Raw genomic sequence first — 18,913 nt, 5'->3', positions numbered from 1 at the left:
TTCCTATTGACTAAGACACGGATGCGATGAACGCATCCACCTTCTCGTTCATGCTCCTCGACAAAAACTTCATGCATATGGGCGGCTTCACCTTGGCCAGCGCGAGCACCGACTGCGGAAGAGTCCATATCCCGTCGCCGCAGATCAACCCCGAGGCCACCGCCGGCCCGAACGCTTCCGCCTTCGCCTTGTCCGTCCTCTCCCAGATGAACAACATCAAGCTGCCTACACACATGTCGATGGCAAAGGCAGACCCCAAGTAGAACGGTATCGCGATGGCCATCGGCAGCGGTATGAACCTCGCCGCCTTCTTCCCCACGACGTCCCTCGATGCGTTGACGAGGACGGCGGCGAGGAAGAACACGTAGCAGAGGACGAGGCAGTGCTTCGGCAGCGACGAGAAGCCCTCCACCCCGAGTATCGCCATGTTGCGGTAGACGAGAGCATTGGGCGATGGGTACTCTGTTCCCGGGACGCCGATGTCTTCGAACGCCTTCAAGAACAACCAGAAGACGGACGGAGCAATGACGCATCCCATGGCAGTGCCGATCACCTGGCTGACGAACATGGACCTCGGCGAGGCCAGAGTCAAGTACCCGGTCTTGAAGTCCTGCATCAGGTCCGAAGCGGTGGCCACGATGCTCATCATGACACCGCAAGCAGCGAGGCCCGCGAGAACGCCGCCGCGGGAGGCCCCAGCCCACGCGCCGATGGTGAAGATGGCTAGCTTGCCGTAGGTCGAAGCAAGAGACCAGTCGGTAAGGCCAGCGCCGTAGGCATTGCAGAACGCCAGCACCGGCGCGAACACGTAGGCCACCAGCACGTAGTACCACCGCAGCTGCGGAATGATGTGGGGAAGCGTAGCAGTAGATACGGCAGCAACGACAAGATAACCTCCGTAGGCAATTGGTTTGGGGATTTGGTCATGAGAAAGAGTTGGACGCGACGCTGTGTCGACAAACTTCTAAACAAGATGTTTGATGTAATGCTTATATCTGTCCGTGTCTGTTGACATGTTCATACCCTGTATAGAATGTAAAGGGGCGGCCGAAGGCTTAATAGTCCCATTTTAGTTGGGTTGGTGGCCTCTTTAGACTTGTAAATAAAGGTTGTGTCATGTGGACACGTGCGAGAGCTTTTCGGTCTGTAATGGACCATTTTACCCTTTGTTGTGCCACTGTTCAGAGCTTGTAAAGTCTGTTTGTAATTTGCATTGTCTATGAAGTGTTTTTCGGATATGTCTGCTTGTAGATCCCGATTGAGGCGTTCTTTTTAACCCGTTCTCTCTTTGGTTGGTCCTAAGGGACAATGAGAGGCTTCGGGGAGGCTGACCTTTGCGGACGGACACGCAAGGGTGCCGCACGACTTAGGCAAATCTAGCTAAGTCCGTGTCATATGGTATCAGAGCGGGACAAGCACTCATAGAAACACTTGACATGTAAACGTGGGGGACCTAGCGGGGCTGCGTTGAGGGCAGTCAGCACACGCGCGACCGTTTGAGGGAAAACGGGCATGGAGATGTAGGGAAAAGGAGTCGCTCAGAGGAGCGGGCATCTGAGATTGGCATTCAGAGAAATGGCCAACCCTTCGCGCAAGAGGCACCACGAGAACAGGCAAGCTTGGAAGAATGTGGAGCGCACAAAGGTTAGGATTGCTGAGTTTGAGCTACGGCTCAACGTTGACAACTATACTTGATGGTGCTCTAGGCAAGCGAGGCGCTTGGCAAGAATGAGACCATCCAAGGTAGAATGAGTTGCTCAACGACCAAAAGAGTTATGCAAAGCTCACAGAGGTGAGGGGAATTGCTAACTCGATGAATTTGGTACTCATGCATGGACTTGTATGCGGACGATGGAATGTTCGTGGCCATCCTAAGGTGACCGAGACTCGGCGCCATGGAGCATTGAAACTTTCTCTTCGGCATGCGAAAGATACGTCCGGAGGAGGCTGAAGTGTGCAACGAGTTCAGCATGTTGCTAGGCCTTGAGGGGTGCAGCGGTGGCTGTATTGACGTGGAGGCGCAATCTAGCAAGTGCGTTTGCAAGAGGCAGAACAATGCACAGTTTGTTCAGCAGGTCGGAGTAGTCCAAGGGGATGGTGGTCTCCGAAATGAAGAGAGATGTTGCTCCAACGGGACAGTTATCCAGGAGGGATAAGTCTCGGCTCTCCAGAGGGAGAATCATGTGAGACGGACTTCACATGTTGAGGAGGAGTACCTCACAAACAACAACTCCACGAAGCTCAATGGACCGAGCAAGTAGCGAGGAGTTGTCGCATGATCTCGCTCGAGAGAATGCATTGGTGGATGCATTGCGAGATCAAGTGGGGGAGCGACCTAAAGCAACTTAAATGAAGGCACACTTGGAGTTGATGTAGAGATTGGACTCAAGGGAGGGCTGACCCGTGGAATGGTGGGCGCGAGGGCCACCATCGACTCAATGCAAAAAACAAGGAGCGGAGCAACTTGGGTGTAACTTGGCGAAGTACCCAAGCCGCATGAAGGGAGCCAGCATAGAAGTTGGAACATGGAGCAGAGGCACAGTGCTTTCCTTAGACAGAGGTCAAGGACACGAACTCTTGCAGAGGCAAGAGTAAGATCATGTTGTTCCATGGGTCCTTCATTCTGACGGAGCATACTCATCTTGCATGGTGCCAAAGACGAAGGGAGCTTCGGGGCACATGCACCTTATCTCGGAGGAGCATTTGATGGAGGAACTAAGGCGACTCAATTTGCGGAGGCGAAGTTGAGTTTAGAAGGCCTTAGCACGAGGCAAGAGGACGTAGAGGCGGGTACTCTTGAAGAATATGCCACAGTGTTGCCATTCAAGTTGCCATGAAGGAAGCGGTGCGCAGCGGAGATTATGCTGGTAGGGGCAGAGGCCCAGGATCCAGACAATGGTGCACAAATTACAGTGAAGTCGGTGGACTTCGGGAGCTACTAGGCGACGGACTGTCCTAGAGCGGTGCTTCATCTAGGTGTGACCCAAGAGTGGGTGGATGAAGGTTGATTGCCAAAAGAGCGAACAAAATCGAAGGTGGAGAAGACCCTGCGATGTATTGGCAGAGGCCACACATGGAGGATTCACAATTCGAGTTTATTCCACAAAGATCAGAATGCAGTGGAGATGTCACAAGGAGGCGACATGGTGCAGCGGATCGTGGTGGAACAGTTCGTGGCAATGCAATACACACGACATAGTCCCGGGAGGGACTAGATCATATGGAGGTATGATCGGGAGCTACTGGGAGCTCCGCTTTGGTGAACAACACGACGGTAAGAAGGGCTATGGATTCAAGGAGTGAAGGCCATGGTACCGCAGAGGCGGGTCTTCCGGGCGTGCACCGAATTTTGCATCGGATGAAAACCTTGGTCATCAGCATATGGGGGCTGGGTTCCACCAAGGGAAAAGTTCGTATGTAAGTACCAGTGAGTTCCATGGGAGGGACTTGATCATGCAGAGGTATGATCGAAGCAGCTGGAGAGTTGGACTGCTCCAGAGCTCATATTCGCTTAAGGGAGCCCGACAAGTCAGAGGACAAGGTCGAGTAAGCGAACGTTGCTACCAAGGAAGCTAAGGAGAACAGAATTGGTGCAAATCCTACAACGCGATGGCAGAGGCCATGCATGGGAGTTGCAGTCTGTCTTTCCATTGACCAAACAGACTGCTTGGAGAACACAGAGGTGTTGAAGCAGGGGGTCGAAAGGGGCAAGGAAGCGACGACGAGTCCAGAGGGACTTAGCTACCCAAAATCAAGCATCAGTCAGAATGGAGGTGGACTCAGAGGAGTGCCACGGAGACATTTCTACTGATTGTGAAGAAAAGGGATGTAGATGCGAGGCGACGGATAGTAGTGCCATGGGCATGGCAGCGCCATGGTACCGTAGAGGCGGGACTTCCGTGAAGGTCATTGATCCCTTACTCTCATGGAGGGAGGGTGTTTGGTCGTGAAAGGGGCCGAGGAGGTGGAGCATGCAGAGGCAATCTCCAAGTACCGAGACAAGGCTGAAGGGCAGAGGCCGAGGAACTTCGTAAGACCGGTGTCAACAAGTTTCTCATCAAGATAGCCGTAAGTGAAGGACTTTGGGTCATGCAAGAGTGCACGACCAAGGAACGAAGCAAGCAGTACGCGGTGTTGTACCTTTGCTACTCAGTGGAGTAGGCGGCAGGGTTGATGGAGAAGACGGTACAATCCCAGAGGCGACCTCATCTATCAGAGAATTACTCCAAGTTGGGGTGAAAACTTCCTGCATTCCAGAAGTTCAATGGCATTGAGAAGGTGAATCACAGTAGCTAACTCAACGCAAGGAGTGCAAACACTTCAAGTGCTTCAGAAGTGTGAGCAAAGAGCAGGCGAAGGCCAGTAACCAGCTCGATGCGTGAAGTACAACCTTGAGGAGGCGGGCGAAGTCAAGTAACCTTTGCCTTCTCAATCCTTAAGAGAATGGGTGAAACCGAGTACCCCAATTCTCTTATCTATCCAGCAGAGGAGCTCTGCATGAGTTCAAAGACCCTTCGAAGATAATGGAAGACAATAGTTGTCAAATCCTCACCAACGGTGATCAGTGCTACTGAGAGTAGGTTGTCCGCTTCATTTCCCAACGAAATGGCAATCGAAAGTGGAAGTGATGCGAACCTACTTGGAGGTGACAACTAACTGAAGGGAGATAATGCTCGTTAAAGCTCCAACAAGCATCCACCCAGTTCAAGCAGCATGTGGAATTTTGAGAGACTGGCGCAGTAAGGATGGTCTTTTCCTTCATCCGGGAGATCCGCAGGAATCAACGAGGATCAACACAACTCAGCCAACCCCACACCAGAGTCAGAGTCATTGGCGAGTTGAAGCAGCATGGCGGATCAAGGGTTCGACGACTCAAAAACAGCAGCGGAGAGCAGCTGGGAGCCAGGAGGCGCATTACAGCTGGAGCAAAAGATTGAAGACTCAGCAAAGGCGAAGAGTTGCAGTGTTCACAAAGGCTTCGACGAGGATGTCGAAGGGATAAGTGGGGGAGAATGTCACGGACAAACTTCTAAACAAGGTGTTTGATGTAATGCTTATATCTGTCCGTGTCTGTTGGCATATTCATACCCTGTACAGAATGTAAAGGGGCGGTCGAAGGCTTAATAGTCCCATTTTAGTTGTGTTGGTAGCATCTTTAGGCTTGTAAATAAAGGTTGTGTCATGTGGACACGTGCGAGAGCTTTTCGGTCTGTAATGGACCATTTTACCCTTTGTTGTGCCACTATTCAGAGCTTGTAAAGTCTGTTTGTAATTTGCATTGTCTATGAAGTGTTTTTCGGACATGTCTGCTTGTGGATCCCGATTGAGGCGTTCTTTTTAACCCGTTCTCTCTTTGATTGGTCTTAAGGGATAATGGGAGGCTTCGGAGAGGTTGACCTTTGCGGACGGACACGCAAGGGTGCCGCACGACTTAGGCAAATCCAGCTAAGTCCGTGTCAGCTGGTCATCGAAGGTGACGACGGATGTGTCATCAGAGAAGGGCAGCGGAGTCGCAGACGACTTGCTCCTGATTTGAGTCACGAAGGCAGCCACAGTCTTGCTCAAGACCTTGAAGAAGTTGTAGAGGCCGTCTCCCAGGATCAGGGCAATGGCTATGAACACCTGCAACGAAGTGCTCGACGAAATGAGATGATCCTACTTAGCCGGCCAGTTTACATGAGATGATGCTTTTTACCCGATATCCTTGCAACCCTTGAAGACTGGTTGAAGGGAGATCTGCCGAGTACCAGTCGCCTTTCTTAGCACCTATCAGAGGCCACATGATTCCCCATGAGAGGATGCCTCCCAAGAGCACAGATATGTTTACGAGATAGGGACAAATCATCCCAACCCCAACATATGTAGCTGAAAAATCAAAGTAGAACCTGCAGCGATATCCAACTAGTTTATCAACAAGTTTGAATCAGATTCATATCTTGTATCATTTCACTCTTCAGAACAGTATCAACAGGGATAAAGTTATGGGTGCACACTTGTTTTGGTATGCCTGGAGGCCTAATGTAGGGAAGGCAGCAAATCCACAGTCATCACCAGCAGTGTAAAACCACTGGAAGAAACCCCAGAGGAAGCTGAACGTGAAGAACTTGCCCAATGTTCTCACCTGCTTCCTGCAACAAATGCCAAGTTTGCTAACATAAACTCACTCGACGAAAGAGAAGGCCAATTGTAAGACTGGTTCAGATTACTTTGCTAGCTTGGCTCCCTGAGGAGTATGGAAGCTGTTGATAAGGTGTGCTGTTGCAGTGCCGCTTGGATAGATCAACTTGTAGTCGACGATCATTATCTGAAACCAACCTTTCTCGTTCATATTCTATAGTCGAAGTCTACTGCAACATGAGAGACTGATTCATCGTGATTCCTATTGAAGTAGATACAATACCTTTCTCAAGGGAACAAGGGAGAACAACCCTAGGAAGCTAACAACAAAGAGGAATCCAATCATCCATCCCAGTTTGGGATTCTTTATGTTCTGTGAATCATTAGCTTCTGTTGATTGCTTGGCAATGGTTTCACTCATGGCAAAGAGGTAACTTCCAAAGCCCCCTGCTCATGGATATTTGTCAGCAGAACAACTCAATTTGGCATCCATTTCATTCTGTGATCTAAGATTTAGGATAATCTTAAAACTGATAATTATTGAAGAAATTAATAGCTTAAACAAATAAAAAATGCTGTCTTTTTAGGAAATCAAAACAGCATTCTCTACGTAATTATGGTTGGAAAGCAGCTAACGATAAGGAGGCGGAGGGGATTACCGCTGAAGGCGATGCCGGAGGTGGCGACGACGCAGGTCTGGATGACGGTGTTCTCCTGGCGGGTGAAGGGCAGGCGGAGGAGACCCGCCCTGCCGAGCGCCACCGTCCAGGTCCTGACGAAGAAAAAGCCGAGCAAGCCGGCGGAGACGTTGAGGGAGGGGATGACACCGGTGGTGAGGTTGAGCTTCATCACGATCACGCTGAACATCGCCCCCAACACCAGGCTCACCGCGAAGGCCCGCGCCGTCAACTGCTCCCGCCAAGGCGGCACCCGCTCCCCGTCGAACTCGCTCTCGATCGACGGCGCCTCTGTCAATCCCACCGCTTCCTCCTCCTCCGCCTTCGTCGTAGCCCTCCTCCTCCCGCCGCCCTCTCCCGTGTCCTCCATCCTCATCTCCACCTCCATCGCTCCCATCCTCGTGGCTGTCCTCCTCCTTCAGCTAATTCTTCGGGCAAATTTGGAGGATTATGGCTACAGACGCAGACGTGAGCCGGTAAAATAGAGGCGGGAGTGTGGAAGGGCGGACTGTAGCGATCGGTACTTTCCAGCCGTCTGATCGTGGCTTGGGGAAATGAGAGGACCGCAAAAGGTTTGTTCCAAGTTGGGTCAGGATCCGAATTCTCCTCCAACTCTCCCATCTCGACCGTCCCATCATCGTCATCTCACATCTCAATCGTCCATCGTCGACGAAATTGGAGTCGTATCCATGAGAGAAAGGGCAATTGTGCCGATCACTGATCTCATCCTCGATTCGTGAGCCACTGAGCTGGTGACATTCTCTGATCTCGTCATCCGTCAGTATTCACAGTGCAATTGTATTCCTTTTGGTTTTATACTTCGAAAATGTATATATTGCATCAACAACACCAATAAGTACTTAATTTTGACATTGACACAGATTTTTTTGACCTTTGTGTTGACGTTTAAGAAGCGAGAAAGGTTGGGCCAGTCGGAGTCGGAGGCGGCGAAGTCCTCGAGCCAGTATGGCAGTATGATCTCCTGGTCTTCCCCCGGCAAGCCCGCGATGAGGTCCTCCATCACCCTCTCCATCTCCCACCTCTTCACCGCCATCAGCACCGGACTCGTCACCCCATTGCTCGCGTAGCATAGCAGCGGTAGCCACAGAGCCAACGCCCCGAACCGCACCTCCCCCGCTGCTTCCCATTCCCTTCGTCCCATATCCGATACAGCGTCACTGCCGAAAGTTCGATTTGCTCGATCGATTAGTTGTTGTTCGAGTCTTGGGGGGTGGTTGAGATGTTACATATGATCTTGACCATGGCGCCTTGAACGCGAGGATGCGCGGTGAGGGAGATGTTAGGATCGAGAGCACTAAGAGGGGGGGGGTGAATTAGTGCAGCGGAAATCTTACAGCGATTAAAAACCAAAAGCTGCGTTCGTTCAATAAAAAAAAACTATTATGATGCAAAAGCTAATTCTCAGTTTGTATCTAAGTGCAGTTTGCGTCTAAGCGCAGATTGCGTCTAAGCGCAGTTTGCGTCTAAACACAGTTTGCGTCTAAGCGCAGTTTGCGTCTAAACACAGTTTGCGTCTAAGCGCAGTTTTACGTTTAAGCGCAGTTTACGTCTAAACTCAGATTTACGTCTAAACGCAGTTTTACATCTAAACTCAGATTTACGTCTAAACGCTGTTTTACGTCTAGACGCAGATTTACGTCTAAACTTTGAAACTCGTTTGTATACTCGCAGAAAGCAGTATGCAGTTGAAATCAAGACGTAAACGTGAACTGAGAACTGATGATTGTGAGAGGAAAGCCGATTTACGTCTAAATGCAGTTTTACATCTAAATGTTGAAACTCGTTCGTAAAATTGTAGAGGACAGTTTGCAGTTATCAATAGGATCAAAATGTAAGTGTAAACTGCAAAGAAACACTTTCGTAAAAGCACCGAAGACAGTTCTGCAGAATCAAACGTAAACGTAAACTGTAATGTACGAAAATACGAATTTACGTCTGAATGCAGATTCGGAAGAACAGCACTTAGAACTTGTTCGTGAAAGCGCAGAGAGCAGTAGTAATGGAGGAGGTTTGCAGTAATGATAAAGTGCTCAAAAATAAACGCAAACCAGAGATTTAGAGTGGTTCGGTCAGCCTTGACCTACTCCACTTTTGGCTTCCTCCACCGACGAGGTTGCCGACGTCAACTAGGGGCCTTCCTTCAATGGGCGAAGGCCAAACTGCCCTTTTACAGTTTCTCTCCTTTTAACAGGCTCAGGAGACAACCTTTACAGACCTTTCTCTCCTCACTTTACAACTGAAAACTTGAAGAACAGAAGGAGGAGACTTAAAGGCTTTACAACACTTTTGAGCTCTTAGAATCACAGAAAAGATCAAGATTTCGGTGTGGGTCTATTTCTTTTCAGTGCTGAATGGGTGGGGTATTTATAGGCCCCAACCCAATTCAAATTTCGAGCTCAAAACGATCAAATCCCGAAATTCCGGGATCAGGCGGTTGCACCTCTTGACTGGAGAGGTGGCACCGCCTGGCAGAGCTCGAAGTCTGAGCTCAGGCGGTTGCACCTCTCGACTGGAGAGGTGGCACCGCTTGGCAGAGCTCGAAGACTGAGCTCAGACGGTTGCACCTTCTCTGTCAGGGGTGGTTGCACCTTCCTGCCAGAGCTCGAAGACCGAGCTCAGGCGGTGCATCTCCTGACCAGAGAAGTTTCTCTTCTCTGCCAGAGGTGATCGCCCCTTTCTGCCAGAGGTGGTTGCACCTCTCTGCCAGAGGTGGTTGCACCTCTCTGCCAGAGCTCGAAGACTGAGCTTAGGCTGTGCATCTCCTGGCCAGAGAGGTCGTACTTCTCTTCCAGAGCTCGAAGACTGAGCTCGGTGATTGCATCACCAGGCAGAGCTCGAAACTTGAGCTCAGGCGGTTCTACCGCTTGACAGAGGAGGTTGCACCGCCCAGTCTCGCTTGGAGACTGAGCCCTGGGCGGTTGCACCGCCTGGCTGGAGCGGTTGCACCTCCCAGTCTCGCTGGGAGACTTAGCCTGGGCGGTGGCACCGCCTGGCTGGAGCGGTTGTACCGCCCAGTCTCGCTGGGAGACTTAGCTTGGGCGGTTGCACCTCCCTGCCTGGGCGGTTGCACCTCCCACAGCTTCTTGGGTTCGAATGGGTTGAACCATTCGACCCAACTTGAGTTCTTCAGGGGCCCAATTGCCCCAGGATTAAGCTAATGGGATCACCTCCCATTTCTAACTTAATCACCGTGCTAACTACGATTAAATCTAAGACAATTTCTGCAGCTTTGCTTCGGTACGTCAATTGCTTTTTCCGGCGAGTTTCCGGCGAACTTCCGTCGATCATCCGATGAACCCTCGGTGATGCTTCTGCGGACTTCCGGCAAACTCCTGGACTTTGCGACGATCCACTTGGCGAGTTCCGACGAGCTTCGCTTGGCAAGCTTCTGGACTTCTCGGATCTGTTCCCGCAGAACCTCCGACGACCGTCCGTACTTCCGTCGAACTCTCGAACTCCCAACGTGATCATGAACTTGACTCCGGCGCAACTCCTGCTACTTGTCTTTCTTCCATCGTAGTTAATCCTGCACACTCAAAACAAAAACTTCGATCGAGACAATTAATCCTAAACAATTAACCAAGTTGTCCGGCATGTCATTGGTCCCTCGACGCTTCGTCCGATTCTTCGGCGCATCGTCCTTTCCTATAGCCTATTGCCCAATCGGCCAGTTGACTCCGCAACTCCGATATCCTTGGCACAATACCCGCTCTTCTTGGCCCGATGCCTGAGTCCACGGCCCGAAGCCTTCTGTCGATACGTCGACCGATCTACTGGCCCGACGTCCAATCTTCTGACATGTTCCTCCGGCACAACATGATGTTCCTGCTTTAATAGTCTCATCCTGATCAAAGCATCCTACGTCACTCAAAACGCAGATTAAATCATAAACATATATCAAGTAGTTTCATCATCAAAATACGAGATTCAACAATCTCCCCCTTTTTGATGATGACAACTACTTGATGATGGAGTTAACCTTAACTCCCGGAGTTTAAACAAACTCCCCCTATCAATATGCCATATTGATAGAAACTCTTAGATTCAAAAATCTAAGCAACATGTCATCATAAACGGAGTTAACCTTAACTCCCAGAGTTTAAACAAACTCCCCCTATCAATATGCCATATTGATAGAACCTTGAATTCAAACTGAATTCAAGTCATTGCAATATTCATCGTGAATACTTGCAACACGTCAACATGAACATATGCATAAACTTATGCATCACATGTCATGTCATCAACATACTTTCATCAACATACTTCTCCCCCTTTGTCATCAACAAAAAGGAGAAGTATCATAATCAAGTGTTTGTGATATTGGTTCAACTTATTGCATGAAAAACATATTATCAAGTTTTATCATCATGCAGTTTTGAAGCCAGAAAATTTAGCAAATGTTACATCATGCTTAGAATATTCAGGCTATCAAGTTTTAGATATGCAAGTTTTACAGCATACAAGATAGCACTTTTAGAACATGCAAGCTAGCAGTTTTGAGATGTTCAAGAAAGCAACTCTTGCTTCTTGAGATATGCAAATTTGTCAAGTTTTGCTAGATGTGCAAGTTAGCATTTTTGCCTCTTGAGATAGGCAAGATAGCACATATGCTTCTTTTGAGATAGCAACTTTTCGCTTCTCTTTAGACTACAAGCTAGCAATTTTTACGATATACAAGTTTCGCAATATACAGGCTAGCAAAAACTTCGAAAGCAAATGCAAGATAACTTTCTTGTGTAGGCTCATGATTATTGCTTCCTATTGTAATGTGCAGGTTGCAAGTCTTGCTTCTTGAGATATTCAAGATAGTGATTTTCAAGAAGACAATTTTTGCTTCTTGAAATAAGCAAGTTAGCAATCAAGTTTTTGCATCTTCTTGACTTGTGCAAGCTAGCTATCTCCCCCTTTGTCATTGTCAAAAAGAAAGAAAGAATACAGTTTTATAGTTCTTTTTCCTTTTACAACGATTTCAAAATCATGACAAAGGATGAATAATCAAGTTATGAATGTCAAGACAATTTTTCATCATGAATATTTTATCATTGCATGCATCGTTATCATAGGTTGAAGTATTACATGCATAATTTCATATCATAAATGTTTCATATCATGATGGTATCAATTTTGTCAAATTATATCCTACCATCCATGATCAAAACTTCTCCCCATTTTATCATTGAAAACAAGAAGAAAGTAGGGGGTAGAGCATAAAAGTGTTAAATATTTCAATCATTTCAAGGCATCATAGATCAAGTTATGATTCGTGATTCATCATAAAGCAAGTTAGTTTTCAATCATCACATAAGGCATTTAAGGAATTTTTGAAACATAGGAGAATGATTAATTTAAGCATACAATGTTTCAATCCAATTCAAGTCATGAATATCAATGCTTTCATATTGTGAGTATCAATTCAAGATTATGATTTAGATAAAACTTGTTCAAATCAAATCATTAACTTGAAATTCATAATCAAGTCATTAAAATTAATTTCGAGATTCACAAAATATCATGAAATCATTAATCTCGATCAGATGGGAAAAGCATTTTTTAAGAGATTCTTTTTCATCTAATCATGCCTTAGTCTTTATATGCCAAATTAAGATAAGCATGAAGGTTCAAGACAAAAGGCAAAGAAATCTTGTTATTTCTATATTATGAAATATATGATATCAAGGCTCATGATTCATTTGAAAAGATATAGTACAAAGAGCAACTTGAAACATTATTATCAAGATCACATTTTAAAATATTCCAAGTTTTAAGATATTAATATGACACTTTATTGAATTCTAAGAAATCAAAAGACAAGTTGCATTTCATTTGAAGAACTCCTTTTTGATAAGCATAATGAACGATCTTGATTTATAACGAGCTTCATGTTATAATTATCAAGATCATGATTTTAATAATTATTCTCTTTAGCAATGAATCACAAAAGCACTTTATTTTTGCATAAGAAATCTCATTGTATTATGATTTATAAATTCTTTTTCTGCACATGAATCATAGGAGATATGTATGTGAAACATATCTTTGCAAGCAAAAATACTATCATTCATATTTCAAGATGGAATTTATAAGCAGGAATCATTTCATCAAACCTATTTTAGAAAATTATTTTTCATAAGTGTATGAGTAAATCCGATTGTTAGGATACCACTTGTTAAGTGAATCCGAAAATGAAATTAACACTTTCATATATTCAGACATGATTTTTGCTATAGATTTTGAATTTAAATCATGAAGATCAAACAAGCTCATGATCATGAATAACTTAAAATCTCATGCATAAAATTGTTAATCATTTTATCATAACCATTTAATATTATTATGCATTACTTTAAATCAAACGTGATTTCATTCAACAATGTTAATCAAACATGATACACATTATTACTTCTTAACCATGATTTCATATTTTCAATTAAAATAATTTTGTTTGTTTATCATAAAATATGTAATATTATCATTTTCGAAATTACTAGCATGATCATAATTTTGTAATTTTTTTTTTTTTGTAACATGTAATTTTCAAGAAAATTAATTCTAAACTAAAAAAGAAAACTACATCATGAAAGCATCAAGTAATTTCAAAATAAATTAGGGGGATTTCGATTACCTCATCATTGTAGGCTGTTAAGGCGTAGTTTGCCGCCTTGCTTTTGTTGAGTTTCTCTTCTTCGGAGGAGCTCGATTCATCCCAATTTTTGTTCTTCTTCTTGCGTTTAAAGCAAGTAGTTCGATTCTTTTTGCTTTTTAATTTTAGTTTCATTTGTAGTTTAAGTTCACCATCACTTGAGCTTATGCTCGAGTGGTCTTCAAATGTTCTATGTCCCAAATCCTTCCTGTTCATTGGAAGGTTGTTTTGTTCATCATTGTCCTCATCACTTGAGTCATCGCTCAAGTGGCATTCATTTGTCCAGAGTTCCAAATCCTTCCTATTCTTTGGAAGGTAATTGTGTTCAACATGTTCATCATGTGCATTGTGCACCATTTCATATGTCATCAATGAACCAATTAGTTCTTCAAGTGGTAAGTTGTTTAGGTTTTTTGCTTCTTGTATTGCAGTTACTTTTGAATCCCAAGTTTTAGAAAGTGAGCGCAAAACTTTGTTAACGAGTTCAAAATCCGAAAAGCTTTTACCAAGTGATTTTAAACCATTGACGACATCCGTAAAACGGGTGTACATGTCAACAACGGTTTCGCTTGGTTTCATATGAAAAAGCTCGAAATCATATAGTAAAATATTAACTTTCGAGTCTTTGACTCTATTAGTTCCCTCGTGCGTGATTTCAAGAGTGCGCCAAATATCGAAAGCCGTTTCGCACAAAGAAACCCGATTGAACTCATTTTTGTCCAAAGCGCAAAATAAGGCATTCATAGCCTTTGCGTTTAAAGAAAAATACTTCTTCTCTAAATCCGACCATTCGTTCATCGATTTAGAGGGAAGTTGAAAACCGTTTTCAACGATATTCCATAAATCCATATTTAGAGAAATCAAGAAAACTCTCATTCGAGTTTTCCAATAAGTGTAGTCCAATCCGTTAAAGAACGGTGGACGAAAGACCGAAAAGCCCTCTTGAAGAGCCATTTCTCTCGGGTGTAAATCCGAAATGAGAAATACCCCGCTCTGATACCAATTGTTAGGATCGAGAGCACTAAGAGGGGGGGGGTGAATTAGTGCAGCGGAAATCTTACAGCGATTAAAAACCAAAAGCTGCGTTCGTTCAATAAAAAAAACCTATTATGATGCAAAAGCTAATTCTCAGTTTGTATCTAAGTGCAGTTTGCGTCTAAGCGCAGATTGCGTCTAAGCGCAGTTTGCATCTAAACACAGTTTGCGTCTAAGCGCAGTTTGCGTCTAAACACAGTTTGCGTCTAAGCGCGGTTTTACGTCTAAGCGCAGTTTACGTCTAAACTCAGATTTACGTCTAAACGCAGTTTTACGTCTAAACTCAGATTTACGTCTAAACGCTGTTTTACGTCTAGACGCAGATTTACGTCTAAACTTTGAAACTCGTTTGTATACTCGCAGAAAGCAGTATGCAGTTGAAATCAAGACGTAAACGTGAACTGAGAACTGATGATTGTGAGAGGAAAGCCGATTTACGTCTAAATGCAGTTTTACGTCTAAATGTTGAAACTCGTTCGTAAAATTGTAGAGGACAGTTTGCAGTTATCAATAGGATCAAAATGTAAGTGTAAACTGCAAAGAAACTCTTTCGTAAAAGCACCGAAGACAGTTCTGCAGAATCAAATGTAAACGTAAACTGTAATGTACGAAAATACGAATTTACGTCTGAATGCAGATTCGGAAGAACAGCACTTAGAACTTGTTTGTGAAAGCGCAGAGAGCAGTAGTAATGGAGGAGGTTTGCAGTAATGATAAAGTGCTCAAAAATAAACGCAAACCAGAGATTTAGAGTGGTTCGGTCAGCCTTGACCTACTCCACTTTTGGCTTCCTCCACCGACGAGGTTGCCGACGTCAACTAGGGGCCTTCCTTCAATGGGCGAAGGCCAAACTGCCCTTTTACAGTTTCTCTCCTTTTAACAGGCTCAGGAGACAACCTTTACAGACCTTTCTCTCCTCACTTTACAACTGAAAACTTGAAGAACAGAAGGAGGAGACTTAAAGGCTTTACAACACTTTTGAGCTCTTAGAATCACAGAAAAGATCAAGATTTCGGTGTGGGTCTATTTCTTTTCAGTGCTGAATGGGTGGGGTATTTATAGGCCCCAACCCAATTCAAATTTCGAGCTCAAAACGATCAAATCCCGAAATTCCGGGATCAGGCGGTTGCACCTCTTGACTGGAGAGGTGGCACCGCCTGGCAGAGCTCGAAGTCTGAGCTCAGGCGGTTGCACCTCTCGACTGGAGAGGTGGCACCGCCTGGCAGAGCTCGAAGACTGAGCTCAGACGGTTGCACCTTCTCTGTCAGGGGTGGTTGCACCTTCCTGCCAGAGCTCGAAGACCGAGCTCAGGCGGTGCATCTCCTGACCAGAGAAGTTTCTCTTCTCTGCCAGAGGTGGTCGCCCCTTTCTGCCAGAGGTGGTTGCACCTCTCTGCCAGAGCTCGAAGACTGAGCTTAGGCTGTGCATCTCCTGGCCAGAGAGATCGTACTTCTCTTCCAGAGCTCGAAGACTGAGCTCGGTGATTGCATCACCAGGCAGAGCTCGAAACTTGAGCTCAGGCGGTGCTACCGCTTGACAGAGGAGGTTGCACCGCCCAGTCTCGCTTGGAGACTGAGCCCTGGGCGGTTGCACCGCCTGGCTGGAGCGGTTGCACCTCCCAGTCTCGCTGGGAGACTTAGCCTGGGCGGTGGCACCGCCTGGCTGGAGCGGTTGCACCGCCCAGTCTCGCTGGGAGACTTAGCCTGGGCGGTTGCACCTCCCTGCCTGGGCGGTTGCACCTCCCACAGCTTCTTGGGTTCGAATGGGTTGAACCATTCGACCCAACTTGAGTTCTTCAGGGGCCCAATTGCCCCAGGATTAAGCTAATGGGATCACCTCCCATTTCTAACTTAATCACCGTGCTAACTACGATTAAATCTAAGACAATTTCTGCAGCTTTGCTTCGGTACGTCAATTGCTTTTTCCGGCGAGTTTCCGGCGAACTTCCGTCGATCATCCGATGAACCCTCGGTGATGCTTCTGCGGACTTCCGGCAAACTCCTGGACTTTGCGACGATCCACTTGGCGAGTTCCGACGAGCTTCGCTTGGCAAGCTTCTGGACTTCTCGGATCTGTTCCCGCAGAACCTCCGACGACCGTCCGTACTTCCGTCGAACTCTCGAACTCCCAACGTGATCATGAACTTGACTCCGGCGCAACTCCTGCTGCTTGTCTTTCTTCCATCGTAGTTAATCCTGCACACTCAAAACAAAAACTTCGATCGAGACAATTAATCCTAAACAATTAACCAAGTTGTCCGGCATGTCATTGGTCCCTCGACGCTTCGTCCGATTCTTCGGCGCATCGTCCTTTCCTACAGCCTATTGCCCAATCGGCCAGTTGACTCCGCAACTCCGATATCCTTGGCACAATACCCGCTCTTCTTGGCCCGATGCCTGAGTCCACGGCCCGAAGCCTTCTGTCGATACGTCGACCGATCTACTGGCCCGACGTCCAATCTTCTGACATGTTCCTCCGGCACAACATGATGTTCCTGCTTTAATAGTCTCATCCTGATCAAAGCATCCTGCGTCACTCAAAACGCAGATTAAATCATAAACATATATCAAGTAGTTTCATCATCAAAATACGAGATTCAACAGGAGAGGGAGGCGAGGCCGGAGGGAAACGCCCACAGTGGGATGACCTCACCCGCGGCCAAGCATGCCCGAAGCTTGTTGAGTGATTAATGTGATTGAGTAATTTGAGTATATGATTGAGAAAAATCTAATATATATAAATAGATAATCATCTCAATGATTAAAATTATTTATTTTTATAATAATTTGAGTATATGATCGAAAAAAATCTAACATATATAAATAGGTAATCATCTCAACGAATAAAATTATTTATTTTCATAATAATTTTTTATACTCTATATGATACGAGAGTTCTCTTACTTTTAAGCAAGATAGACTTCTTTCCTCCCACCCCTTGTCCCTTTCCCATGGATCGATCATAGATGTATGCTTTGTTTAGTTCCATATTAGTTGACGGAGTCGTTCCATAGTCATCGTCAGAGTCATTCTCTTTTCCCGATGCTACCTTTTCTTCTTAGTCGATTGGAGTCCTCGATCGCCACTCCTTCCCGATCACTACTGTTAGACCCTCCTTGCGACCCACTCCCAGAGCCGAAGTAAGAGTCGGAGTCGTTCCATAGTCGTCGTCAGAGTCATTCCCTTTTCCCGATGCTACCTTTCCTTCTTAGTCGCTTGGAGCCCTCTTCGATCGCTACTTCTTCCCGATCACTACTGTTAGACCCTCCTTGCGACCCACTCCTAGAGCCGTAGTAAGAGTTGGAGCCCTCCTCGATCGTTGCTCCTCCCTGATCGCTGCGATCTCCCTTTTGTGGCTTGCACAATAGATTTGATCAGTCCTCTAACGATGCTGATATGATCTACTGCCTTTGGTGATGCCGATTTGATCCACTGCCTCTGGCGATCGACGCCCTACTCTACAATGCTGACCTTTGTACCATCTCACCACATACAAAATATCATCAAGTATAAATGAATCTTTCGAATTAAGTGAAGCTCAGATGGATTCATTACTAGATACAAAGTATATTTAGTGGTCAAAGGGATTCACCAATGACCATGTGTCGCAGACACATTCAGTCCAGTTGTTAAACCAATGATAATCCGACTCATCTTGAGTTTGACTACCACTGATATATACGTTAGTTAAATGTTAACAATGCTTTCTTACGAGGGATTTTAACTGAAGATGTTTTTATGCAATAATCTTTTGGCTTCATCCACTCATTATTCAAGTCATATTTATAAACTACAAAAGGTTATTTATAGACTTTGTCAAACTCCAAAAGCCTAGTATACATAACTTGACTCATTTTTTACATCATTTGGCTTCGTCAACTCAAGTCTAATATTTTTTATTTTTTGATAATAAAATGAAAGTACTATATATTTATTGGTTTATATGAATGACACTATCATAATAGGCAGCAATTCTATAGAGATCAATTAATTCTTTAAGCAAGTGGCAGATTGATTTTCCATCGAAGATCAAGGAACCTTAAGCTATTTTTTATGAATAAAAGTAACATTCACATCTTCTGAAATTTTTCTATCTTAAAAGAAGTATATTCAAGATCTATTATCAAAGACGAATATGTAGAATGCCAAGAAGTCATCACCCCACTCTCCACTACTGAATCACTCAAATTATATGATGTCAGTCCTACTACGAATTCCATACAATACTGACAAGTACTTAGTTCTTTATATTATTTATCTCTCACACGCCCAAGCATCTCATTTACTGTCAATAAATTATTATAATTTATGTATTGACTCTTCACTACATATTGGTTTGCAACAAAATGTATCATGCGGTATATCAAAGAGACTCAATCATAGACTTTTTCTACGTAAACACTCACCACTTCATTTCTATG

The 18,913-nt window shown here is 45.4% G+C and overlaps 1 protein-coding gene and 1 pseudogene across 1 annotated transcript; both read right to left on the bottom strand.

Annotated features, from left to right (window-relative positions):
• Positions 1–10: 10 nt before the first annotated feature.
• LOC135651853 (probable metal-nicotianamine transporter YSL12) lies at positions 11–6,926 on the bottom strand (annotated as a pseudogene).
• On the bottom strand, positions 6,724–7,182 carry LOC108951442 (probable metal-nicotianamine transporter YSL12). The gene has a single exon (XM_018819138.2). The coding sequence runs from the start codon at positions 7,180–7,182 to the stop codon at positions 6,724–6,726; it is 459 nt and encodes a 152-aa protein (XP_018674683.2).
• Positions 7,183–18,913: the final 11,731 nt, after the last annotated feature.

Source organism: Musa acuminata, chromosome BXJ3-10, assembly GCF_036884655.1.
Source record: "Musa acuminata AAA Group cultivar baxijiao chromosome BXJ3-10, Cavendish_Baxijiao_AAA, whole genome shotgun sequence".
In the NCBI taxonomy this organism is placed as follows: domain Eukaryota; kingdom Viridiplantae; phylum Streptophyta; class Magnoliopsida; order Zingiberales; family Musaceae; genus Musa; species Musa acuminata.
This window is presented reverse-complemented; position numbering and strand designations above follow the sequence as displayed.

What these genes read in the sequence shown, in the direction of transcription:
- LOC108951442 (XM_018819138.2), bottom strand. Translation starts at nt 7,182, where the DNA reads ATGGAGGTGGAGATGAGGATGGAGGACACGGGAGAGGGCGGCGGGAGG.